The 25,108-nt window shown below is 45.6% G+C and overlaps 1 protein-coding gene across 1 annotated transcript in view; it reads left to right on the forward strand.

The window, feature by feature from the left end:
• The window catches only part of PIK3CB (phosphatidylinositol-4,5-bisphosphate 3-kinase catalytic subunit beta), a 1,054,351-nt gene that overhangs the window by 961,982 nt on the left and 67,261 nt on the right, over positions 1-25,108 (forward strand). Inside the window, exon 21 of the mRNA XM_086943780.1 lies at positions 5,782-5,905. Within this exon, the coding sequence (XP_086799906.1) occupies positions 5,782-5,905 (124 nt within the window). The remainder of the gene's footprint in view (positions 1-5,781; positions 5,906-25,108) is intronic.

Consider the following 25,108-nt stretch of genomic DNA (forward strand, 5'->3'; position numbering starts at 1 on the left):
ATATGTTGACGATTCATAGTATTTGGCACAGAAAACAAGCAATGTAAACAAGCTTTGGTAAAGTCAATAGGTTATCGTGTTTGTAATGCGAGTGCCGAGCTGTTGGATTGACCAATGTTTGCCTGTAAAGCATGGTTTATAAACAGTAAAATTAGATTTTTGAAAATACTGAAGGAAAAGAAGCATATTTTATAGTATCTCAAAACTATACATGTAATTAAAAGCTTTCATTTTTTATAAATGACTTTATTTTTCAAAAACCTTTAGTTCAGGAAACTTGAATGAGATCTTTAAAAAGAGAAATCAAAGTGTCAGAATGTAAAGGCCTAACTTACCGTTTGCAAGAGTTAAAGAGAAGAGTTCTCCCAATTCCAATTTGAGGTCCAGAGGAGGGAGGAAAAATACAAAGCAAGGAAGTACCTCTGATCAGACCTATACGTTTTTCTCAATGAAAATCTTCACAAGTTATTTTGAAAAGGATGCTAAATATCTGACAAAAACATTCAATTTATTCAATAGTGTTATTTTTATTTTTCATTATTTTTCATTTGTTTTGTTTTTCTTGTAATAAATACATACCAATTTGTGTACATACAAAGTTAGCACTTTCTATAAATCACTCCAAGCAACAATTTAGAAAAAAGAGGAGGAACCCCAAGAAACTAGTAATACATTCATACCATTCGTTCAAACATACATACCATAACGTTCGCTACCCAATCTTAAAAACATTGTCTGGACATATCAAACAAAGAACATTAAACATACAATAAATCTTTTTTGAGAGTCCCCTATGAGTTGCTGCAAGAGAAAGTCTTGAAATCTATACACTTTACAGCTAGTACATTTTCTCTAAATTTTTTGCTTCCTTTGTTTTATGTTTTGAACAAAATGATTTTCTATGTGGGGATCTCAAAAGCGTACGGCCAACGTACGTTTCGGCGATTGTTGATATTTGGTTCACCTTCTTCAGGGCCAAAACAAACTAAACAAAAACATACAACTACATACATATGATGTTAAAACCAGGGGGTTCTTGAATATCTATATCTCAAGAAGTAGCGGTGTGGACCAATCTCCAGCTATTAAATGTGGCGAGTTGCTCAATTCGTTTGAATTTAGCTGATCCCAAGGAAAGTTTTGCATATGTCTGCTTCCAGCTCTTCCGTCTTGGTGTTTTGGTATTTTGAAATATTTCCTGTCGGTCGACCTGTTGTATTGTCTGCCAGAATGATAGGTCGAACGAGGGCAGGCTGCACTTCTTCTCCAAGTTTTGTAATTTACCAGTCTCGATGTGTCATGTTTGTAATCATTGACAACATGCGGCTATTCGTCTAAGGGCGGGTCCTCCGGTTTACGAACCGCTACCGACTTACCGTTTGCTCCTTTGCACTAGACCAGGTTGCATATTTGTGGACCTTCAGGAGTGTCCTGCTTAATAAACCTTTTGCCATAGAGCCCAACTGAATGGCATTCATGTGCCAAAGCTTGCGCTTGAACACATTATGTGGATCCAAAGAAAAAAGTAGTTGCTTAAGTATCAGGAGTGGAAGGATACAAGTCAGCCAACCAAAGGATCGTAAAGAGGATGTTCACTAGAGGCGGGAACAAGTACACATCAAATAAGAGGCAATCAGGTCGAAGTGACAGGAAAGCCAACCAATTATATGAATGGGTTAGTTGTAAGCCCATTGTAGGTTCACAATAGATCTTGTCCACTGTAAGCTCACAATAGATCTTGACCACTGTAAGTTCACAATAGACCTTTTACAGACAGCTTTCGCTGTCTGGTGGGCTCAAACTTGACAACATGGGCAACTAATAACATCTTTAAATAGCCATGAATGTGGGCAAGTGCAAGTAAGTTAAGGTTTACAACTTGCTCAAAAAAAGACTTCACTTTCAAAACCACTTCAAATAGAGCGATTAAAAAAAGTAGCATCAAAAATTATCAGCAACAGAAACGTATTTATTGCTGATCAACTGATGACTTTTTTTCTGAAAGAGACTCGTTCTACTTTATACATCTTGATACAAATTTACACTAAAATAAATGTCACATGTATCCACCCCTTCATTGCCCCACCCTGTTTACTAGGAACAGATGTGGAGAAAAACAAATAGTCCAAAACCCGGGTGATTTTGAGGTCTGAAAAGTAATGTTGGGGCATCACTCATTATCACTATAGTAAGCTTAATCATGGATTTTGTATAAATAAGGATAATTTTACTATTAGAAGTTCATAAGTACGTTCAGGTTACAGACCATACGTTTGGAGCATTGGGCAGGAACTAAATAGAGCTGTAGTTCAACCTTTTTCATGGTGGACAGAGTTTTGGCATTTGAGTAGAACCAAAGAGTGCGTTGGTCGAGCTTAGTATGGCTGAAGGGTGCGCAGTTTCATCTGTTGGGAGGAATGAAGGAAGAATGTTAGTCTCTACAAATCATTGGAAAATAGTGTTGGGATGCGTCTTGAACAATCCTGAAATCGGGCAGGTCTGAACGATTGTTTTGTTTAACCTTGTGCCTCGACTTAAAAAAGTGGTTGAGCCCAAAATCAAGTCTGTTGTTTATACTTCTCAGTTCACTATCTTCCTGCTTAGAGTTGGTGGGATCTTGGGGCACGGTTGGCCTCAACCATCCTTTTCATATCAAAAGAAGCAAAGTGTTTCTGCTAAAACGGAGGGAGAAGAGAAGGGAAACGTACTCTATTACAGACAAAAACAAGGTAAATGTGCAGCAGACACCTGTACGCCCCAATCGTCATGGACAAGGCGAGAGCACAGAACCTGAAAGCAGGCATGGCATTAAAGGAGCTAAAGTGATAGTCAGACGCATAGAATTTCACAGTAGTTACAGCTCAAAACACAATATCCTAGTAAAAATCAAATCACCCCCATTTACAGTTACCATCATTTCAGCAAGTGTGTGCAAACTGTCAGATTAATTAAGCTAATTTACCTATTACCATATTCAGTTCTTGTAAAGATATCTGTGACCCTATTCAAGTTGTTTCCTAAAAACTTGATTTAAATATCTTTTGTTTATTATTTAACCTCATTTACATACTAATGACAGAGTTGAACTGTGAACAAATAGTCGATTTTGGTTTCTTAAGTTCAAATCACTTTCTGATCGTATTGTCCGCATCATCTTCTCACTTCAGGCTTTGATTGAAACGATTCAGCCCGATCTGAATTTGCATAATCCTCTCGCTCTCCAGCATGCGATTAAAATACTAAAGGTGCTCATTTTGAGTCTTGCTTTGTTCATGACATGAGCTACTCTGAATCTAAACGAGACAGGGCTAAAATAGGGTAAGATTGTTCAAGGGAGGCTGACGGGGGTGACTTTGAAACAACTCTAGCTGCATGAAGATAAAACAGCTGGGAAAACAAAAATGGTCCTCCCACAGTACATTTTCTGCTCTTGATATGTTGAGGTGGTCCTAAAATGAAGGTTGAGGAATTCTATTGCAACCCTATGCTGTCTTTTTAAATGGATTTGTGGGCCCTGATACCTCTACGTTAATACCTTCCACAGTTTTCTGCAATTATAACCGAAAACAAGCATTGGCTTCTGTATTTGAAATTAGCCATAGTGTTGTAAGGGGCTCCGCCCTTCTAACATGACGGTAATTGTTGATACATTGTGCAGTAATAACATTAGGAGGCGCCCGTTTAATGGGGACTGTAAGTGTATGTGCCTGTTTTGAGCAGGGAATAGGCACCAGTCTGGCTATTCAGTTCCATCCCAGCCATATACGGACCAGTTGCTAGATTCCTTGATGTAGATTTAGAAGAATTCAGTAATTTGAAGGATCTTGTGCCTGGAAACAGCGATCCAGCTCAAGGCACCACTCTGTAGACGATCAGCAGTCAATGCAAGAAGATATGGGAAATTTAATCATACCAAAAAGACCTATTAGTAACTCACTTGGAAAAGGATTTATTATTGATGTTTTCATGGTGTGTTCAAGACCCTAGACCATCAGAGTGCTTTACACAAGTAACCGTATAGATATAGTGTGGAAGAAAGTGTGGAAAGAACCCTGAACAAGTTGTGACAAATATCAGTAACCAATAGTTCATTAACGGTCTATGCTAGCTATTGTTCGTAGTTCAATAAAGGCTTTACAAAAACCTCAGAAAGCAAAAAATAAATAAAATATTCACGATAAACACACAAATAGGTAATTGGAGAATATTAACATTTCTCCTAGATTTAAATGTAAACTGGAGTAATGAATGAAAAATAAAAATATTTGCATGACACCCTCTGTTATGTCCCTTACACTAGGAGATACAGCCTTGCTGGTTAACCCCTGAACACCATGGGACATGCATTCTACACTCAGTCCCTTCATGCTCACACTGAGGCATGCAATATGTATGCTCCGCAGCGTCCGTTAACACTCCTACGTCCTGCACATCCCTTGCTATTCCTGTACTTCAGATGCATGTTTCGGATACCCCTACAGTCTCTGCACTTTCTCGTCCATGCTGTATGCACCTACAGCTACGCTCTGCTGACCACTGCCCACTCCCGTCGTCTGCCTTCTGGTCAGGCTCTATGCAGCCCTCACCTATGGTATGCCTACCTACAGACAGGCGTGAATAACCTGTCAGAATCCCAGCTGGCCCCGTAGAGCCCACCAACCAACCTGACCAGGCCTGTACAGGACTCGGACCCTATACTGGCTCGGCTCTGCACATGCTTTCGTACTCGTATTTACCCTCACCCCTTGCTGAGCTCTACATAGTTGGACAAAGTTCTGCACCTCCACGGACCTCGCATAGATCATCGCAGACTGTCTTCACTGACCCATAGAGGCAAATACACTTCCGGTGCATTGAGAAGAAAGGATGTGGTCAGCGCTGAGCCTTGCAGTGGAAGAGGGGAGGGGGGGGGGTGCATTCACGACACAAAGAAGAGAAAAGTGCATCACGTTTGTTGCGCCCAGGCAGTGTCTGTGTAACTGGAGGATTTAAAAAGATTGTGTGTCTACATTTCTCCATGCACACACAAATCCAAAAATGTTCAGAGCCGCACTTCATGGCTTTATTGTACAAAGCTCTGTTCGACTCTGATCTGCGGGCTTTTGCGGGCTTTTCAAACCCTAACACACGAGAAATCCAGCCTGATTAACTTGCATAATGTGAAGTTCAGTCTTGAGTTCCAGATTGACCACGGCTAAATTATATTTAATAGCATGTTTTGGCGTCTATTTTGTTCTTGATTGCTCGATCATTTGACTATTTTCTTTTTTCTGCACGGTATGTGTGTGTGTGGGGGGGGGGGGGGGGGGGGGGGTTTGATGGTATTGTAATTTAAGTTATGCTTTTTTTCCTTTGGTGCATTTATAGAATACCATTTTTAAACCTTCCTCTATATTGGGTGTTTCTGTTTTGTTACTGCAAGGTGTGAGCATTAGTATAAATCTGGTCTACCTTTTCCCAAGTTACAAAAATGCTTTTATTTAGGGATTGTACACAAGGAGAAGAAAGTTCTAGAGTTCTTATCTGAATTAAGACTCTGCAATGCAGTCGTGGTGCTTAATGTGTTACAAAAAATTCTAAACAGGTAGAAACTAAGATTATGCTGGTTAAATGATCCACTGATGGAAACAGAACAATGATATTCTATACATTTTGAAAGGACTCTGGGGTTTGAAGTGTGAACATTTATCCTCATTTTTCAAATGTGTTAGTTTCTGTAGTTCACATTTGTGTTAATGCATCCATCTGGCATTAAGTGACCCATTCTGCTTTCTGCTTTAGGGAAAACCTAGATCGTGCGATTGAGGAGTTTACTCTCTCTTGTGCTGGCTACTGTGTAGCTACGTATGTTTTGGGCATTGGTGACAGACACAATGACAATATTATGGTCCGGAAAACTGGTCAGGTAAGACATTGCTTGTTATAATCTGTCCATGGTTTGCATATTGTGATATTTAATGTTGTATTGTATTGCTAGCTAGCTTGTGTCAGAAAGGACACTTCAAAGATTGTGGGTAAACTTCAATCAATGGGCTACCATTAAGTATTTTTATGGCACAAGTAGAATCAGGCATACCTGCTCACGCTGAGTTCAAAGATATTTCAGTTCTGGGCAATGTTCTCAATTTGTAATGATTTACTTTTTATTTTATTTTATTGCTGGGGCTCCTATCCTGGATGCTAGTGTGTTTCTTAGATTTTGGGCTGACAAGTGAACAGGAAGGTTATTATGCATGTATACACTGGGCCCTTTTAAAAGACTGCCTTGTGGACAGTAGTACGGCCTGTCCGTCAAATCCACTTCTCATGGAGGAGCTGGGCAAGTTTGAGGGAAACATTTCTTGGCTTCAGGTGACAGATGTTCCTTTCTTCCCTGTTTCAAGCTCATTACACATAGGTGAAACAGGCTTGTTGGTCTACATACAGTAAGATGGTGACCTCGATGTTCATAACTTGGTGTTCAGTCAAGACAGTAGTTTTGGACAGCTACATGTGATGGTTTACATATGAAACCATAGTGTACATGGCCAGTCCATTTACTATTGTGATGCTGCGTACGCTAGGGAGACTTGACCCCAAAACTTCAAATAAATTAAGGCACAGGTTCAGCAACCGAAACAAGAGGCAGTTGTTTGACCATTCTCCCAAGTGAAAAGTTTGAGAAAAGAGTGGACAAATGGTGCATTTTCAAGCAAACTTGAGGAAGCAGGATGGTTAATAAAGGAATACGATTTAATTATTTATCATTTAAGATATTGCCAATTTTTGAGCTATTTAGGACAATATTTGCGTATGCTGATGTGGGGGGGAGGTATATTGTGACTGTGCGTGACTGCCCCATGTGTGGTTTGTGTAACAGTCACTCGGAGGATTGCTTGCTAAGTGGCTAAACGGTTACCGTGTTAGCTACTTTTTGGAATGCTAGGTGGCTAATCTTGTTTTGAAAGCTAGCAAAGTTTTGTGGCAAAGAAAGGAGGACAAAGAGGCATTGCCACCACCAACCACAATGGAACACAAAGATATTGAGTAATTAATTGCCACTCCTTACAGATCCTCACCAATCCACCACCTTCCCTCCTGCCCACATCAAGGATTTGGTAAAGACCAACTGGCAGTGGGAGACATTTAAGATTTTTGGGCAACATGAAAAAACAATAGGTGCTCCCATTCATCATGCATTTTCACACATCTCCTGTTATTTAACATATCCAGCTAAGAGATATTTTATTATTAAGAGTGTCCAGGCACAGACTCTGCGGCATTCACAGAAAGATTCACAGGCTGAACAAGTCACAGAATCAGAGCCAGCGGGGTTTATCACTCACAAATTAGACATACAACAATGTCAAATCCACCAGTACGATATCTGTTGTAGTAAACATGCGACTTATGGAGCCATAAAGGGAGTTTCAGGGGAGTTCAACTGCAAATGTTAGCGAACACTGTAAACTTGTGCATTTCAGCCTTATTTTGGTTATTGAATCAACCATAAAAGCATAGTTGCGACACAAAATACAAGAACAAATCTTCAGAAAGATCCTCATGTGACATAGTCCAAGTACATGAAGATCCAAAATTCGAACAGCGCATATGGGTTAAAAACGCGATATCCTTAACCCGTTTAGCGCGTCGAACATTCCGCCCCAGTGCGGACGTTCGATCGCGCTAACGGGATTCGGACGTCCAACGGTCGTGCGCAGCACCAGCGAGGTAGTGCACGCGACGACCGTTGGACGTTCGAAGCACGGAAGGGGTTAAACGCATCAGTTAAGAGTAGTCACAACATTCTGCAAGTCTATCTCATTATCAGTTTCTCCTGCAAACAGCCAGAGGAGGGGCCTTTCCATGGAAAGGAAGGGGTGTGCCACATATATAAAGGGCGGTGTGGTGAAAGAGCATTTTGTCATCTGGAAAATGTTTGATTATGGAGAAAGCAAATTTCTCCATGCATTCACCATCTACAAAAAGGAGAACTTGGGGATATACGAGTTTCGTAAGAATCTCCAAATTCCTAAAATGTAACCAGTCCAAAAACACTCCAGACACATTTCTACAAAGCATAGATTCACGCCTTTCGAGGAATTTTTAAGCCACTTTACCAAGTCTCCATTCCCATGGCTAAGAACTGCAGAAGGACTGAAAGTCTACAATCTATGCCCAGCAATAGTCTGACTTGCAGGGGTAGATTTGAGAAACATTTTCCAGCAATTTTCTAAATGCCGTAAAGTGTTAAATCATGCTACAGAGCTTTTGTATTGCACTTTGGTCACCAGTTATTTTTGGCATCAATCCCTGATGATTGCTATATTCTGAAATCCCATGGCAATCGCTACCGCGTACTGCTTTACTCTACATAGCACCTAGACTCAGTCAGAGAACTGCTTCTGTATTACACAGACTTAGAGCTCTGATTTTAAAAAATACTCAGTTGGGACTTTGCGCAAAATGAAGCTGACATTCCCAATACTACTTCTGATAATGCACCTGGATCCTCAGAGCTCTGCTTTTCCAATATCCAGACTTCATCTGAGCTCTGCGCCTGACAATACTTTGCCTTATTCTGATCTCTGTTGACAGTATTTCGATTCAGTGAAAGCTCTGCATCATATACGGCAGACTTACTCAGAGCTCTGCAAACAGATAACATCCATGCTTAGTCAGAGGTCTGCTCTTGTAAAAGCCAGGCTGGCATAGAGTTCAGCTTCTAATAATACACAAACTTACTTAGGATTTTTTATACCACTGAGGCTTACTCAAATATCTCTTCCTGATAGTTCACAGCCTCACTTAGGAAATCTTGACAACCTGTCCTGTAGCCAAAATGTTTATCGCAGATGTTCGGATGAACCTATAGACTAGAGGTCATGTAACCTGGGAAGAGGGGCTGAACACAGCTCATCCAGTAATAGAGAATACTGCTCTCCATCTCTTCACTCGCACAACAAATTCAAATGCAAGTGACTTTTGCAAAACCTATAGTTGCTGTATAATTGTTTTGCGAAATATCTACATTCAAATTCGTAGCGGTTGCTTAAAATAAAATGGTTAGCCACTGTTCATGTTGCTGGATCAAACCTCTTGTTAAAGATAGCGTTTTTTTACTAGCGTAATAATGAATTTTCTTTAGCCCCCAGAATTGTTAATTTTGATAAACATTATAAAACTTATGAAGTCATGGATATGTAAAACCTGTGGTTAATTTGTAAAAAAAAAAACCAACAAAAAAACTTGCCGGGTTTCTTGTCAGGAGGCACCATGCACCAGCCCATTTCTCCTGATGTCTCAACGTCTGCTCAACATCCTGTGATTCTGGGCAGATCACTTAATCTCTCCGTGCCTATCATAAATGAATGTGTCCTGTTAGACCTGGCATCATTGGCGTTGGTCTCCCTTCCTCTTTTCTCTTCCTCTGCTACGTTGGCTGGATTTAGATGCTCTGGGCGCCGTGCCACTGCTAATCCATGCCACTGCGTGAATGCTCCCTGTATAAAGATGACTGTAGGAATTAGAATAACCATAATGCCTAGATCTGTGTAGCAGGTTCTAATAGTGAGTTACCCTCAATTTCACTGTCGCTATTGTGAAACGTTCCGTTCTCATAGGCCATAATGGGCCGGTTCTATCTGATCCCAGGAACCTGATAGGAACTTCGAGTTTGACATGTTCATGCTCAGGACATTGAGCGACACCTTTTAGTAAGGACCGTTTATATAGCCCATGTTAGGAAATGCCTCTTCTGAAAAAGCTGTAGTTTCTTGCCTAAGCGTTACTGTAGGCTTTGCGAGTATGTGTAATAGCCATCTGGTTTTGGAGCAGCGGGGCCAGCTGGGTCGGACCTGGCTGAAAGAGCGATCGGTATTCAGGGCATGGGGAGGGGTGACTTTGATCCGAGCAGGGCCGTGCCTGGCAAGGTGAATGATGGCTCCACTTCCCACCGGGTGTCTGATAGCAGACCCCCTAATTCTGAAAGGGCAGGATGTCTCCTTGTAAACCAAGTGGTCCCCGACCCCCACCAAACTGGTTGGGACATGAGTCAGTTATTGGTGGCCTTAGAGAACAGACCTTTTAGGTATAAAACGCTGCGCTGGAACTTTGTCCAAGTGTGTTCCTTCTGGATGTCAAGACAAAACTATGTCTGAGTGAACAGAGGAAAGGACTTTGAAACTTTCACCAAGCTTGCCGAAGAAACTACCTGAGGGTCTGAATCGAGAGCGCCTCCTGCAGAAGTCTCAGGGACATTAGACTTCACCCAGTCAGCCGTCGGAATTCCTTTGTGAGAAATTCTGCTTGCAGGTGAGGCCTCCGTCGAGTAATCCGGAGCCTCTAGTTCTACTGCGAAATCTGCAGACTGAACCTTTGAAACTTTTGCTGAACCTGTGTGGGCCGTTGCAGCTAAGAGAGCTGCCGCCGCTGAGAGTCTGCCTGATTTTGAGCCTTTTAAACTTCCCCTGAACCTGTGTGGGCCGCTGCAGCTAAGAGAGAGCTACTGCCGCTGAGCGCCCGCACCTTGGCCAACTTTGCATTATCGTGATTCGTCCTGTGGGCCGCCGCCGCTAAGAGAGCTGCTGCCGCTGAGTGCCCGCACCTTGTTCACCATTGTCGAGGATTGTCGCTATCATCTCATGGGCCGCCGCAGCTCAGAGAACAGCTGTCGCGGTTAGCCCACCACGGAGCTGCAAGACTAGAGTCATCGCCCCCACCAGCCCGGGCTGCCGCAGCAGCATACTGCTGCCGCTGAGAGCCCGCCTGCCCCAAGTGCCGGAATCATTGTGGGTGCACGCTGCAGACCTCTGCAGCCCAGTTTTGTGGCTGCTGGGAGTCCGCCTGTCATTGTCTCCGCTTCTTTGAGAAGCTGCGTGCTGTGTCCCCTTTCAACGGCAGGTATCTAGTGCGCAACGGGTCGCGTAGGCCCCGGCCTTGAACTCGGTCATTGTCACGTTCTGGTGAATATGTTATTGCCTTTTTGAGTCCCTACTAGTTTCCGTGCATTGTAGTTTGTTGTAACGTTTTGAGAGCTTTGACATAAACTGTTAGATAAAGATATTATATTTCTATACCTACCCGAGTTGTGTCCTTTTCTGGTGCTGTTACTGCCTTGTTGTACATGGTCATAAATGCTTCACACACTGCCTCTGAGATAGGCCTAACTGCTCATGCTACAGGGTTGAGCAGGGGTTGTCGAAAGGGGTAGCCCACTTGCCCTGACTTTGGAAGAAGGACATTGGTGCCAGCCATTGCCAACTAGACACCCCCATTTCTAACATGGCCTTAACTGGTGCTCCTAAAAAGCGCCAGTGCTGATGATTAAGTGTTGGTGCTGAGCACCGGAAACCACCTGCTCAAATTAAGCGCTGTGTAAAACGCACAAAAATACACAGCCTTCACAGCAAAAAGGACAATTTTGTAGGCAAGTGTGTTAAATGAATGAAGTTTGTCATTTGGTCAGGTTGGGAGAAGCCCTATCCAGTACAATGACCAGTACCATGAGTGCCATGTGACGGTGCATTGGACTAATGTCTGTATTGCACAGACCCCTAGATGTCTGAAACAGATGACAATCGGCTTCAATAACATCTTAGAATAACAAGAACCACCAGGGCCTTCATTTCAGGACCCTTAAAAACCCTGGCCTGGGTGCAGACAGCAGTTTGTAACCTCACCTTACATACACTGTTTGCACAAATACTGCGCTGGTGGAATTTTCTTGAACAACCTTTACTGCGTAAAACCTGCTGAAATTGGTTTCAAGAAAGCTGCAATAATCCGAGTTTTACAGTTTAGAAAGTGTAATATTTCTGCTTTTTCCTATATTCTGTCTGGTGGATCTCGGAATGATAAGGTAATATTGCACTGGTTAAAAAAGTGGTGCTGTGGCATTGATGTTTTCCTCAGACGGTCTCTACTTTCAGGGGGGGGGGGGACAATTTCCAGACTTTCCCTATTTCTTGATGGGCCCCCTCCCCCCTTTCTGCAGGAGGCCCCATTATTGTGTGTTACATTGCTTTTACCTTCTGGGATTACCGGATGTCCTACTGTGAGGACCTGAATTAAATATATAGATTCCAGGATTATAATCAGAGGGACCGGGGGGGGGGCAAAATCTCCAGTAGAGGTCACTGAAACTGTATGGTGCTAAATATAAATAACTGGATTCTTAATTAGTAACTTTGGCATTAGGCCGATCACCAGATCACAAAAGACATGTTTGCGAGTCTACATTTGCATCACTTGTAACATTTCACCATTAAGATGTCCAAGTTTTTTTGTCCACTTGTGTGTTTTTCAGAGAAACTTTTTCACAACTCCACCGTTAATTTCCAAGAGCCCTGCACAAGCTTCACTGAAGTACAAATTCTAAAATGCTCTTATTTTACAGATCGACAAGTGTAAAAATATTTCTTAGCGAAATAAATATGAGCAGCGGGGTGCCAGGACTTAGACATTGCCTGCACCACATGGTGTTTCGAGTGAAAGAATACAACAAGCTTATGCTGACACTTGTCATCTAAAGTGACATAGCAACGGTCTGTCTGATCACCAGTGATCTTCACCTTTTTCTCTAGCAGCGTATATTCCTATCTTTTACAAGGTTAATGTGAAACGTCTCGCAGGCTTGTTTGTGCTGATCCTCAGCTGCAACCGGCATGACGGGCGGGGTGTTGAGGGGGGTATCGCGCGGGTTTAGGGGGGAATGGGACGGTAATTATTTACAATTAAATTATTTAATTAAACTTACCGTCCCCCAAGTCACGCGTCGCCGCTTCAGCTCCTGCTGCTCCTGGCTTGGTCCCGCTTCAGGAAGCAGGCTTGCTTCCTTCCTCCCTTCCCCTCTCATCCCTCCCCAAGCCAATCACAACGCTGCAAGGGCAGCATTTTGATTGGTGCAGATGGGGCCCAACCGGGCGCCTGAAGGGAGGCCATTTTCTCCATGTAGGCTGCATAGAGAACAAGCATTTGCAATGCAATAGGTATCACATTTACGTGAGTCTGAGCTATTGACATGGCAAATACCAATGCCTTTTATTTTCGTTTTTAAAACCTAAATAAAATGCTTTGTTATTTACAATGCCAATAGCTTAAACTCTCATAAATGCAAGACCTATTGCTTTGCAAATGCTAGTTAGGTAAACATGCCATTAGAACAGGATACAGAATTGACTACGGAGCTGGCACACTTTTGTAGGAAGGAGGTAACCGGTTTTGGAGCAAGCAGCACAGTGGATGCGCATCCCCACTTCTCAATTAAATGTACAAATTGATTTCAAGTCGCGCCATGTAGCGTGAAAATAAATTTGCTCGTTTTTAATTTTGCGATGCCGGGCAAGGTATGCCTGGTGGCAGTCTGCACTAAACGTCCCGCTTATGCACAAATAATGCAGCAAAAAGGGTAGGGGCGAAGAACCTTTCCCATCCCCCATACACCTCCCACGGCCGCTAGCATGCGAGGAACAGATGGTAGCATGTACTTAAGAAGTCCGACCTACTTCAAAGGAGGCACCCTAATGAGCCGCTACCGCCGGAAGGCCCCACATTGTGATGTGAGGCGAAAACAAAATGTCATCTCACCGGTTATTTACGCCTCAGTGGGGTGACACTGTCAAAGCTCGAAGTAGTGAATTTGGCTAGGCACAACCAACAGACTCCCTTCACACTTTACAATAAACGAGTGCGTCACAGTTTATTTTTTTTAATCCATTTTACACAGCAATCACATATTTACAGAACTTTAGTTTAGTTGTTTTTTGTGGTTTTAAATGGGTTACCCCACATCGGGTCTCTAGCATTGTGCATTACACTTCACAGAAAAAATGGGTTTTGTGAGAAACGCAGCAATATAACGCTGATATGATTACGACTGGAACTTAACAGTGGTAAGTAAAGCGCGGGTCATCTCAAGTCGACAAGAAAGGATTTTGCAGTTGGAGAAAATTAGCATTGCCAGAGGTGCAGCTATATGACCTATATAACTTGACATAACGTAAACTTGAAAATGCAGTCATTGATTACATTCCATATTTGTTGTGTCCTTAATGTTTATAAAGAGATATTTGGATTGAAATGTGAACGGTGTGTATTTCCTATGTTCCAAGCTGTAGTTTGTTTATGGGGTATTTGAGGGCCAACTCCTCGTTCTTCCGTGTTCAGGGTGCTGCCCCTGAGAAGGAGTGATAGATGGTGTTCTGTTTGTTGAATTTCCAAATTATAAACAGAGGCAGGCGAGCCAACAGATTAAGGGAGAGAGCCAAATCAATGATCTGAGTTGGCTTGTAATGTCCGTGAACGAGCCAAGCCCTGAAAAAAGTTGCTGTTATGCAAGTATCGCCCACCCCTCCTTTCATGCAAGTGGCAAAGGAAAACCGCAATGACCAATGCACAATTTTTGTCGTCCGCTACAGTGTTGACCACTCACCGCAGACATAGTTCCTGCCTTGCAAAGTAAAATCGCACTTTCCGCCAAAACTGCAAAACGCCAAAATCCCGAACAACGTAATTTTGTTGAAGCTAAAATGCTTAAAGCGGACGAAAACTGTAGTTAGGCGGTGCTGCTTCCGGAATAAGCGGAAGTTACATGTCTGATCCACAGCCAATAATAAGATAGCTAGCAAAAGCAATGCCAGAGTTAACCAATGGCAAGTGGCAGAAGAAATTACCTGGCAATAGGCGGAGTTTCACACCTCAGAGAGATTACTTAATGGCTTGGAGAGACCGCGCATGCGCGCTACGTAGGCAAGACCTAAAAAGAGAGAGTGCGCATGACTGGTTTGGTCAGCCCCAGAGGGCCGACCAAACAGTCAATGCCCACAACAGTGGGCAAGCCACTCCACCCCCCCTCGCCCTCGAGCAGGACCACCCGCCCCCAACCAAGTTTAATCAGGCGCTCGTCATAGAGGGCAACCCAGGGGGGAGGGTGTGGAGGAAGTCAACACTAACTTCGACCAGCGTATCACGGAGGCCTTGAACCGTGTTGCCCCGCTTGGCTTGGCGAAAACGGGGGGCCGGGTTCAGAGAACGGCGCCATGGTATAGTGAGGAGGTGCGAGCGGCTAAGGTCGTATGTAAACGCGCAGAGAGACAATGGAGGATAGCCTTTACCACTCAAGCCAAAGTAGAGTATGCAGCTAGTAGACGCATCCATCATAGACTGATTAGGAAGGCTACAACAACATATTTTGATGTCAGGATTAAAGAGGCAGATAATTCCACTAAAGAATTGTTCTTAATTTATAAATCACTCTCGGCAGGTAAGCCCACGTCAGTCCCTGCAGAACTTTGCTCGGTGGATAATTGCAATCATATAGCAGAGTTTTTCGCCAATAAGGTAGCAAAGATATATTCTGCCTTCCCCAATCAAGCTAGCGAAAGCCCTGAACTCAAGGTGACAACCAAGGTGAGGGGGGATAAATGGCTGACCACATTTATCACTCCGCCTACTGAGGCATTTATCCAAATCTGTGGATCCATAAAGTCGGATCTCCTAGGGACCCCACCACACCCAAACGGCTGATGGGCAGTCTGCCAGTACTGGAGCCTTACATCCGCCATTTACTGGATTCCTCTTTTGAGACCCAGACGGTACCTATTGCCTGGAAACGGGCGGTGGTACTCCCCTTGCAGAAAAAGCCCAACATCAGTTTTGAAAAATTTGAAAATCTCCGTCCCATCTCTCTCCTGCCATATATGGCGAAGGTCGCAGAGAAAATAGCGAACCTTCAACTGATTAATTTCGTGGAGGAGGCTTCCCTGCTCCACGATTCTCAGTTTGGCTTCCGCCCTCGCCATTCAACGGAGTCAGCACTCCTCATGGCAGTAGAGGCTTTACAACAGGGTGTGGATGAGGGCCAGACTATGGCCCTGATCCTTCTGGACCTAAGCGCAGCATTCAACACTGTAGCACACTCCATCTTGCTACAGTGTCTGAATGAAGGAGGGGTATCAGGAGCTGCGCTTGGATGGATCCAGTCTTTCCTGGCAAACGGATGTTTTCAAGTCCGTCTGGGAGACTGTTACTCCAGGGAGATCAGTTTGGGCCAGGGCGTGCCACAGGGCTCGTCCCTGAGCCCAACCTTGTTTAATCTTTGTCTCCCCGCTGGCGGCAATTGTAGAAAGACATGGTTTGCGCCTAGTGTCCTATGCCGACGACACGCAGTTGGTTATCTCCCTCTCATGTATGCCTGGTCTTGCGGCGGACATCTTCAGAGATTGTATGCAAGAACTTGCAACTTGGATGTCAGCCAACTGTTTAAAGCTAAACGGTAGCAAGACCGAGGTACTCGTGGTAGGGAGAGAGTCGTCTGTGTGGTCGTCGGTGTAGGAAGGTAGATACCTGACTATGGTTACCCCCGACTTTTTGCCTGGTGTTTTGCTGGTTTTCCGACTTAGTTGACCTGGGGCCCTGCCAATCAGGACCCCAGGCCCACTGCTCTCTCTCTAAAATGGATTCCATGTACCTTAGGTACATTTCCAATTGGAACTGGGCCACCTTGTCAGACCCTGTAACTCAGGGCATCGGTGTACCCAGGGCCTACCAGGGGCTGAAGCATGTATTATGCCACCCCTGGATGGCCATCTAAATCTGACACAACTGGCTGCACGACAGCTGGGGCAACGTAGCGTACCCGCTCGTTGCTGTAGGTATAGTTGCCCTATATCTAACCACACAATGGACACCCGAGTTCCTATCAGACACTCCTATGGCAGGCCTTGACAATCCTGAAGGCAGAGTGCTTGGAATCGTGTGAATTGGGTTCTGGCCCGAGCCGAGCCCGGTTGCAGCTGGCGGAACCAAGACCCAATGGCTGTTCCATGATAACGCGTGCCATATCGGTAACTTCGGTATTGCGTTATCCAGACATGTCGAGTAAGGTGTCATACGAATCGGGATGCTACCCCCTCACCAATTCTGGCGACGAGGTTAGCATTCCGCCCTTCTAGAGGGACACGACATGTATGTAACTGTGAACCCCGGTTAAAGTTAACTAAAGCCTCAGCTCCACAAAATGGATGCTGCCACCACAGACACGAGTCTGACCTCCTGCTGCTGGGAGTCCTTCCAGCGAGGAGAGCTTGGACAAAGGGTTTCCTGTCAAGGGCGGTGTTCGCACCGTCCCAGACAGGGTTTGTGTATTCTGGGTAGGTAGGGCTTTGCGAGAAGGTGACTGCGGAGTGGCACCCCGGTGCTCACTACGCATCTGCCGGTCAGAACCAGTTCCAGGGGCGCCAGCCCCTGACCTGGGGACAGTCCGGCAGAGGAGAGGGGTGTAACTACCCCCCTTCCTGGTCCCACCCTTAGGGCAGGACCTAGTCATGTACCCACCCCTTTCTTTAGGATAAAGGCCGGAGCGGGGACCCTTCCAAATTAGATCTTTGAATCAAGAATACTTTCTACGAAAGGACTTCGAGACTCTTCTCAAGATTTCTCCCTTGTGGCTAAGGAGTAGTCACCCTGCACCAGCGGGCACCATCTAAGAACTCTGCGGTTTGCTGCAAGTCCTTCCTCAAGGAATCCGACAGCCCAGCTCGACGAGAACCGGCTTCCCTGGCACCTCTGACCTCTACCCACGTCATCAGCTCAGCTGTGATCTGTGGGTGCGACGAGACCTCGAGGGACCGGCCATCAACAAAACCTGCACGCTTTCTTAATCAGCACGACCATCGAAGCAATTCTCTGGTGAGTGCTCTGGGGTCCGAGAAACCCCGACCCTGAGCCGCTCCAGCACCGAAGTGCAGTCCCCCAGCATCTCCACGATCTGCGTGGGGCCCTTCTGCTCGCTGCTCAGCACGTTGTCTGGTCACTAGCCGCTGGCTTGTGCCCTTCTTTGACGACATCCGACAACCAACGCTGCTGGTCTGGTTGCTCCAGACTGGCCTTTGCTTCCATCTTTGAGAGGAGCACCCCGGACCCTCCCGGTCCACTCAGGACGCCATTTTAGGCCCACCATGTGGCCCTGAAATCTGCCACGGCTTGTTGTCCCAATCCTGGGCCCAGCGACGCCGACAGCATCAACCTTCGTGGGACAGCTCGCACCTCCATCCTGGTCGCCGACAACGCCTCCTGGTCCGTGAGACTGCAGAGCCTAGCGTCGCCCACTCACCTAGTCGAGGTGACGGCCAACCGGTGCCTTCCTGGTACCCTCTGACTACTGGCTAGTAGTACGAACTTGGTCCCCTCTGCTTTCAGGTATCAACGATCTCTGATCCAGGCTTGGATCTCTACGAACTATTCTGCACTGGTCGCCGGCCAGCAACTCCTTTTCTTCCGGCTCCTGGCTCGTCAGCGAAGACCCCGACGCCTGTAAGACTTGTGCAGCCGCAGCCCTCGTGGCTAGGTAACCTCAGCATTTCGGTGCCTGCATAGCCTCCTTACTCTAGGGTCCCGAGTCCCTCGCTTCCGACTTGCCTTATCGGGTCCGCCCGAGACCACTAAACTTCCCGTGTCCCCGGACACTTGTTTAAATTGTGCACTTGAAGTATTCTCCTAAGAGTTTTGGTTTGTGCTTAGTACCCTGTCCTCATAAAGAGTCCAGGGCTGTTGTGATTCTTAATAAATATTCTGTTTATTTTCATAACACTTGTGTGGTGTCCTTTCACTTGGGGTTCAAGGGGTATGTGATGGTATAACAGCTGGCTTAACACGCCCTCTAGAGTTTAGCCCGAAGACTGCTCGTATCCACGCTACTAGGATAGCTGGTCTAAGGTTGACTTACAACCAATCACCATAAGGGTCGTTGGAACGATACATAGCGGTCGCTAGAATAGCGAACGTTGCATATCGGGCCAACCTCTCACAGTCGGCATGGTGGCCTTCACGCCTGGGAGAAACGTCGGCCCCATGTCAGGAAGCAAAAAATCTTGGAGTGTGGCTGGACGTTGATTTGGCCTTTGGCCCCCAGATTGGCTGGGTGGTAGGGACATGCTTCGGCGTTCTGAAAACCTTAAGGAAGGTCTTAGACCTCCTACCCATTACAGCGCGCCGAACGCTGGTGCATGCCCTAGTCACGTTGCGCCTAGATTATGGCAGTTTGCTGTATCTGGGGGCCACGGGGAAAGCCATAGGCCGTCTTCAGGTGCTGCAAAATGCAGCCGCTCGTTTAGTCCTGAGGCTCCCAAAGAGATCTCCCTCTAAAGCAGCGCTCCAGGCATTACACTGGCTCCCTGTTAAAAGAAGGGTGGAGTTTAAGGCTCTCACTACGTGTCACTGCATTCTGAGCGGCAAAGCCCCTGCTCCGCTACGGAATTTGGTGACTCGCTACGAGCCTACACGGGATCTTCGATCCTCCCGGTCAGGACTACTGAAGGTCCCTAAAATAAAGAAGGCCCGAATGGGGGGCAGGTTTTTTAGATATCTGTCCGCCAAGCAATGGAATACCCTCCCTTTGGAGTTACGTTTGGAGCCTTCGGAGTCCATCTTCAGAAAAAAACTTAAAACTCACTTATACAGGAGGTAGGCGACCATGAGGGCGGCTGGGACTGTTTCACTCCACTTATCATAGCGCGGGGACACGCCGGTGCGCGTAACCAGGCGCTTTATAAACTGCCCTAATAATAATAATAATAACCAGGCACTTCAGCTGTCTCGCTGTACGAGAAGCAGAAAAATAAAATGTTTTATTATTTTATGTTTCTGCTTCTCGTACTGCAAGAAAGCAGCGAGGCAATCCCCCTCTGCCCCAATGGAGGAGCCGCCCCTGCTGATGCACCATCTTCAACACCTTCTGTTAATAATTGAACAGAGTACCCATTAAACAAAAAGGATTCCGTTGATCTTTTGCTGTTCAGTGAACAAAAACACACAATTGTGATTAATAATTCGCTGCTTGCCTAGAGACCTAAAATAATTTGCAGAGGCTAAATTTTTGTCATAACTCTTGGCGGGTAGATGATTATAAAAGAAACCTTCATAAACCTAGAATTGTCTCCCCAGTACATGAAGCCCCTCATGTCGAGCTGAGCACAACATTAAAGGTAAAACCTTTTGATGGCATTTCTATTACCACGGCTTTACATCTGGATTTTTAGGTCACTGAGAAACGTGTCATAGGTACTAAATGTTTCTGTTCTGAAGTGCAAATTTCTACACAAGGTCGCCACAGTCTCTTGCTGGTAGTAATAACTAAACAGTTTCTGCATTATGAAACAGTTTTACCTCCTCTCTCCATGTGCATGCACATATATATATGCTATATGTCGGAGGGATGGTCGGAAGCAGAAGCGGGGAGGCCGGATAGGGTTAATATTGAGGTTTTATTTGGAGTAAGTAAGGCAAAACAAGGAGTGGAATTGTGTTCAACTATAAACAAAGTCTTTAGGAAATCCGGAAATCGAAGCGTCAGGATCCTTTCTAGGCTGCTGGAGGCTTTGTCTTTCGTCGGAAACCTATTACGGGTTTCAGGGCGTCACCCGGTTCCGAAGTTACCTCAAACAAAAAAAAAGAGTGGCTTTAGATATACTGCACTTTTCGATTAGATGTCCGCCACCATAACCAAGGAAGTGAAAGGATGGATTGGGCCGTGAAGTTTTTATCAAGAAATTAAAGGTTTACAAAAACAGGGTTACACGTGGAGTTCGCAGTCCTACTATGGGGTGATTTACGGGCTGCTGTCGAGAAAGTCAAATTGACGAGTGCGAGGAAGGACGCAGGGCAAATTTAGTTCTACCCCGAACCAGTCCTTCCCCTTACTACACCCCCACCCCTTCCCTAAGCCCTTGTCCCGTCACGTACCACTAGGAGCCACAACTCTCCTGAGTCGTGGCGGCTCGTACGTCCTCCGGGATCCACCACTCGTCTGTCCAGGTTTCGTCCTCGGCACTAGGATCGGCGTCTTCTCCGATGTCGGCGTTTTCTGCTCACTCGTTCCACGTCTGGTCGGCGTCTTCTTCCGGTTCCCTCTCCGTCGACAGGGCCAAGGAGTTTCCGTCCTGCCTTTCTAGTGGGACGGACGGCAGTTTTGAGTGATCCGATTGGTCCATCGGGACGGGGACTCCTCCCATCCAGATTTGTTGTTCTTCCGGGTCACGCCGGGAAGGCTGCGGAAGGAGGGCAGAACGGCGGGTTAGTGAAACTATTCCGGGATGGTTTTCGGCCTCATACTGGTAAGGTGTCCACACGGAAGGAGTGTCCTGTACGTTACTCTTAAGGGGCGGGTCCTCCTCCTCACATCCCCCTTCCCTAGGACTTCTGTCAGTACAAAGAGGGTCACAGGGATATCGGGACATGAAGTCGGCATTTGTATGGTCTCTTCCTTTCCTATGGTGGACTGTATACCGAAAGGGTTGTAAAGCAAGGAACCATCGGAGGATCCTTTGGTTGTGCCCTTTGTTCCTGGACAGCCACTCAAGGGGAGCATGGTCCGTATATAGGAGAAAGGTTCGGCCATCCAAATAATATTTGAGGGCTTCTACAGCCCACTTAATGGCTATAGCCTCCTTCTCAATGACAGCATATTTGGTTTCCCTAGGAAATAATTTCCTACTAATGAAGAGTACAGGGTGTTCATTTCCGTCCTCCCCCTCCTGTGACAAGACAGCGCCAATGCCATTGTCTGAGGCATCTGTCTGTAATATGAAGGGTCTGGTGTAATCAGGATTAGTGAGGACAGGTTGGGACGTAATAGCGCTCTTTAGCTGTTGAAAAGCTGTTAATTCTATAGAGGTAGGATTCTTTAAGGTTTTCTCAGCCTGCCCTGTCTTCCGCAATAGGTCTGTTAAGGGACTCGCTAATTCAGAAAAGCGAGGAATGAATCTCCTGTAATATCCCAACAGGCCTAGGAAGGCTCTTAAATCCTTTTTACTGGTTGGGAAAGGAAACTGATCTATTGTGGCTACTTTCTCTGTTTGGGGTCTTACAGTACCGCCTCCCAGGAGGAACCCCAGATACTTTACATTTTTGGATGCCAGGTGACTTTTAGCAGGGTTGATAGTAAGACCAGCTTTTTGTAGGGCCTGAACAACTTGGGTCAGATGATACAGGTGTTCCTTCCACGAGTTACTGTAAATAATGATATCATCCAAGTATGCGGCAGCATATTGGCGGTGAGGTTGTAGGATTATATTCATTAACCTCTGAAAGGTCGCTGGAGCGCCATGAAGGCCGAAAGGAAGAACCTTAAAATGATACAATCCGTTAGGCGTGCAAAAAGCAGTTTTCTCCCTGTCCTGAGATCTTAAAGGAACCTGCCAGTATCCCTTACAGAGATCTAGTGTGCTGACATACTGGGCTTTACCAAGTTTTTCCACCATCTCATCGACTCTAGGGAGGGGATAGGCATCAAATTGCGATATTTTGTTTACCTCCCTAAAGTCGATACAAAAGCGGATGGAATCATCCGGTTTAGGGACTAAAACCACCGGAGAACACCACTCACTGGTCGATGGTTCTATAATGTCCATGCGCAGCATTTGCTGAATTTCCTCTTCGATGGCCGCTCTCCGGGCTTCAGGTATACGGTATGGTTTTAACCGAACCGTTTGTCTAGGGGGGGTGTGAATCTCATGCTCTATCAACGTTGTTCTACCCGGTGTCAAAGAAAAGACATCCTGTAACGGAGCTAAGGTCTTCCTCAAGTCTCTTTGTAAGTCCTCATCAAGGTCTGAACTTATGCTTTGTTCGATTAGGGATGTAGGTTGTTGTGCCATTAGTGCTGGAGTAGGTCCTTCCCATTTTTTTAACAGATTTATATGGAAAATTTGGGTGGTCTGAGTTTGGGAATCCATTTCTAATTTATAGGTAACAGGAGTGACTTTCTCTACGACTAAAAAGGGACCTTGCCACTGGCTCAACAATTTATGTTCAGAAGAGGGTCGTAATAAGAGAACCTGGTCTCCAACTTCCAGACTCCGCTCTTTAGTGGACTTATCGTACTGTTTTTTCTGTGCTAGTTGGGCCTGTTCTAAATTTGTTCGTACAATCTCTCGGACTTGATTTAGCCACGTACTCTAAGAAGGGTTTGCTGGTGTCTGTTTCCTCTTCCCACTCTTCTCTAGCCATATCCATAAGAGTAGAGTACGGGGCCTTCTACCATAAAGTAGCTCAAAAGGGGAATATCCCAAACTTTTTTGTTCATGACACCTGATAGCAAAAAGCTCTAGGGGAAGCATGTCTTCCCATTTCCTGGCTTCCAAGTTGAGTAACTTTTTTAAGGTGGTCTTTAGAGTAGAGTTATAGCGTTCCACCAACCGATCAGTTTGGGGGTGGTACGCAGCAGTGCGGATTTGCTTAATATGCAACTGCTGACACACTTCTCTCATCAGACGGGATGTAAATGGTGTACCCTGGTCAGTCATGATTTCTTTTGGAAAGCCCACCCGGGTGAAGATGTTGATCATGGCTTTAGCTACCTGTGTGGTGTTCGGTTGTCTCAATGCTACTGCCTCAGGGAATCTTGTCGCATAATCGACTAAGACTAAGACATATCTACAACCGGTGCGGGAAGGAAGTAGGGGCCCTATAATATCCATCCCAACCCGTGAAAATGGCACATCTATCACGGGAAGCGGTTGCAAGGGAACCCGCAACGGAAGACTCTGACTGGTTTTCTGACAAACTACACATTCTTTGCAGTATTTCCTCACTTGGTGATATATCCCTGGCCAATAGAATCTATTCAATATAGCTTTCTCGGTTTTCTCCCCTCCAAAATGTCCTCCCAACAGGTGACTGTGGGCCAAATATAACACTTTCTCACGAAAGGGTACTGGTACTAGGAGTTGGGAAGGTTGTGTCGGACCAGCCTTTCTATACAGCAGTCCTTTTTTTTATGAAGAATTGTGGACCTACGTGAAGTGGGTCCTCCTGTTCGTTTGCTTGTTTCCATGCCTCTTGAAGGGTAGTGTCCTCTCTTTGTGCTGCTCGAAAGTTTTGATCATGATCCCACAGGGAGGGTTCCGCATTCGTCAGGAGAGCCGGTTTCCCTTTTCGTTTTTCCTCTCTTCGCTGTCGCCTACTTTTCAGGCTTTTACCCTGATCCCCCTCAGTGTCGGGCTCAGAAAAAAACGGGGCTTCTTCCCTCCAATCGGTATCATTCTCTCCCTCTCCAGTTAAAAGCTGAGTGAACCTTGGATAGTCCGTACCTAGTATCATGGGTTCAGGCAACTGGGGAAGGAGTCCGACTCATTTTAACAGGGGTCTGGTGAGGATGATGTATGTCCAGATCTGTTAACGGATATAACTTGTTATCGCCATGGATACACTGAATGTTCACCACTCCTGTAGGAACGGCAGGTGAACCAGGATCTAAATGAGGCCTAATCAAGGTCTGTTTGCTTCCAGTATCTACTAAAGCCTCTCGAGGTGCTCCATTGACAGCGATTGTACGATGGAAGGACCCACCCTTGGGTCCGTTGTATAGCACCTTAGTAAAACCAACCTCCATGGGTTCTTCTTTCTGCGGACATACACTGGCAATATGTCCGAAACCCCCGCAATGGTAACACTGGGGTCCTGAAGGGGCTGCAGGTCTGGGGAAGACCGGAAGATGTTGGGGTACCAAAGTTACTGTCTCTGGCTTCTTGGAAGCGGGAAAAGGACGGGGTGGTCTGACCGACGGGTGATTAGAGGGCTTCCATGGGGTTTCATCTTTTCCTTTTTGAAGTTCTTGGGCTCTGAAATAGGCCGAGGCAATCTCTACAGCTCTGTCTAAAGTTAAGTCGGTGTGTTGTCTGACCCATTTTTGGATAGGGGAATGTAAGGAAGAAAGAAATTGTTCCAAGTAGATCTTTTCTACGATAGCTTCTTTTGTACTTACTAGTGGCTTTAACCATCGGTCTGCAGTGTCTTTTATTCGGTAACAAAGGGCTCTAGGGTACTCTTGGGGACCTTCCTTAATTTGTCTCAGACGAATTCTATAGGTCTCTTCGTCTATGCCCATTCGCTCTAGGACACAACGTTTAATATCAGAGTAAGCTGTGGTTCCTAAAGGGTTGGCTGCTTGATATGCTGCCTGGAGATCCCCACTCAGGAGGGGACCGAGGTATTGTCCCCACCGATCCTCGGGCCATTGTGCAGCACGGGCCATCCTTTCAAAGTTAGAAAGGAAAAAGTCAGGGTCCTCACCGGTTATGTACTTTTGGACCACCACTGAAGGAGGGACGGTGTATCCTCTTGGCTGATTCAA

This window comes from Lissotriton vulgaris, chromosome 11, assembly GCF_964263255.1.
Source record: "Lissotriton vulgaris chromosome 11, aLisVul1.2, whole genome shotgun sequence".
NCBI classification, from domain to species: Eukaryota; Metazoa; Chordata; class Amphibia; order Caudata; family Salamandridae; genus Lissotriton; species Lissotriton vulgaris.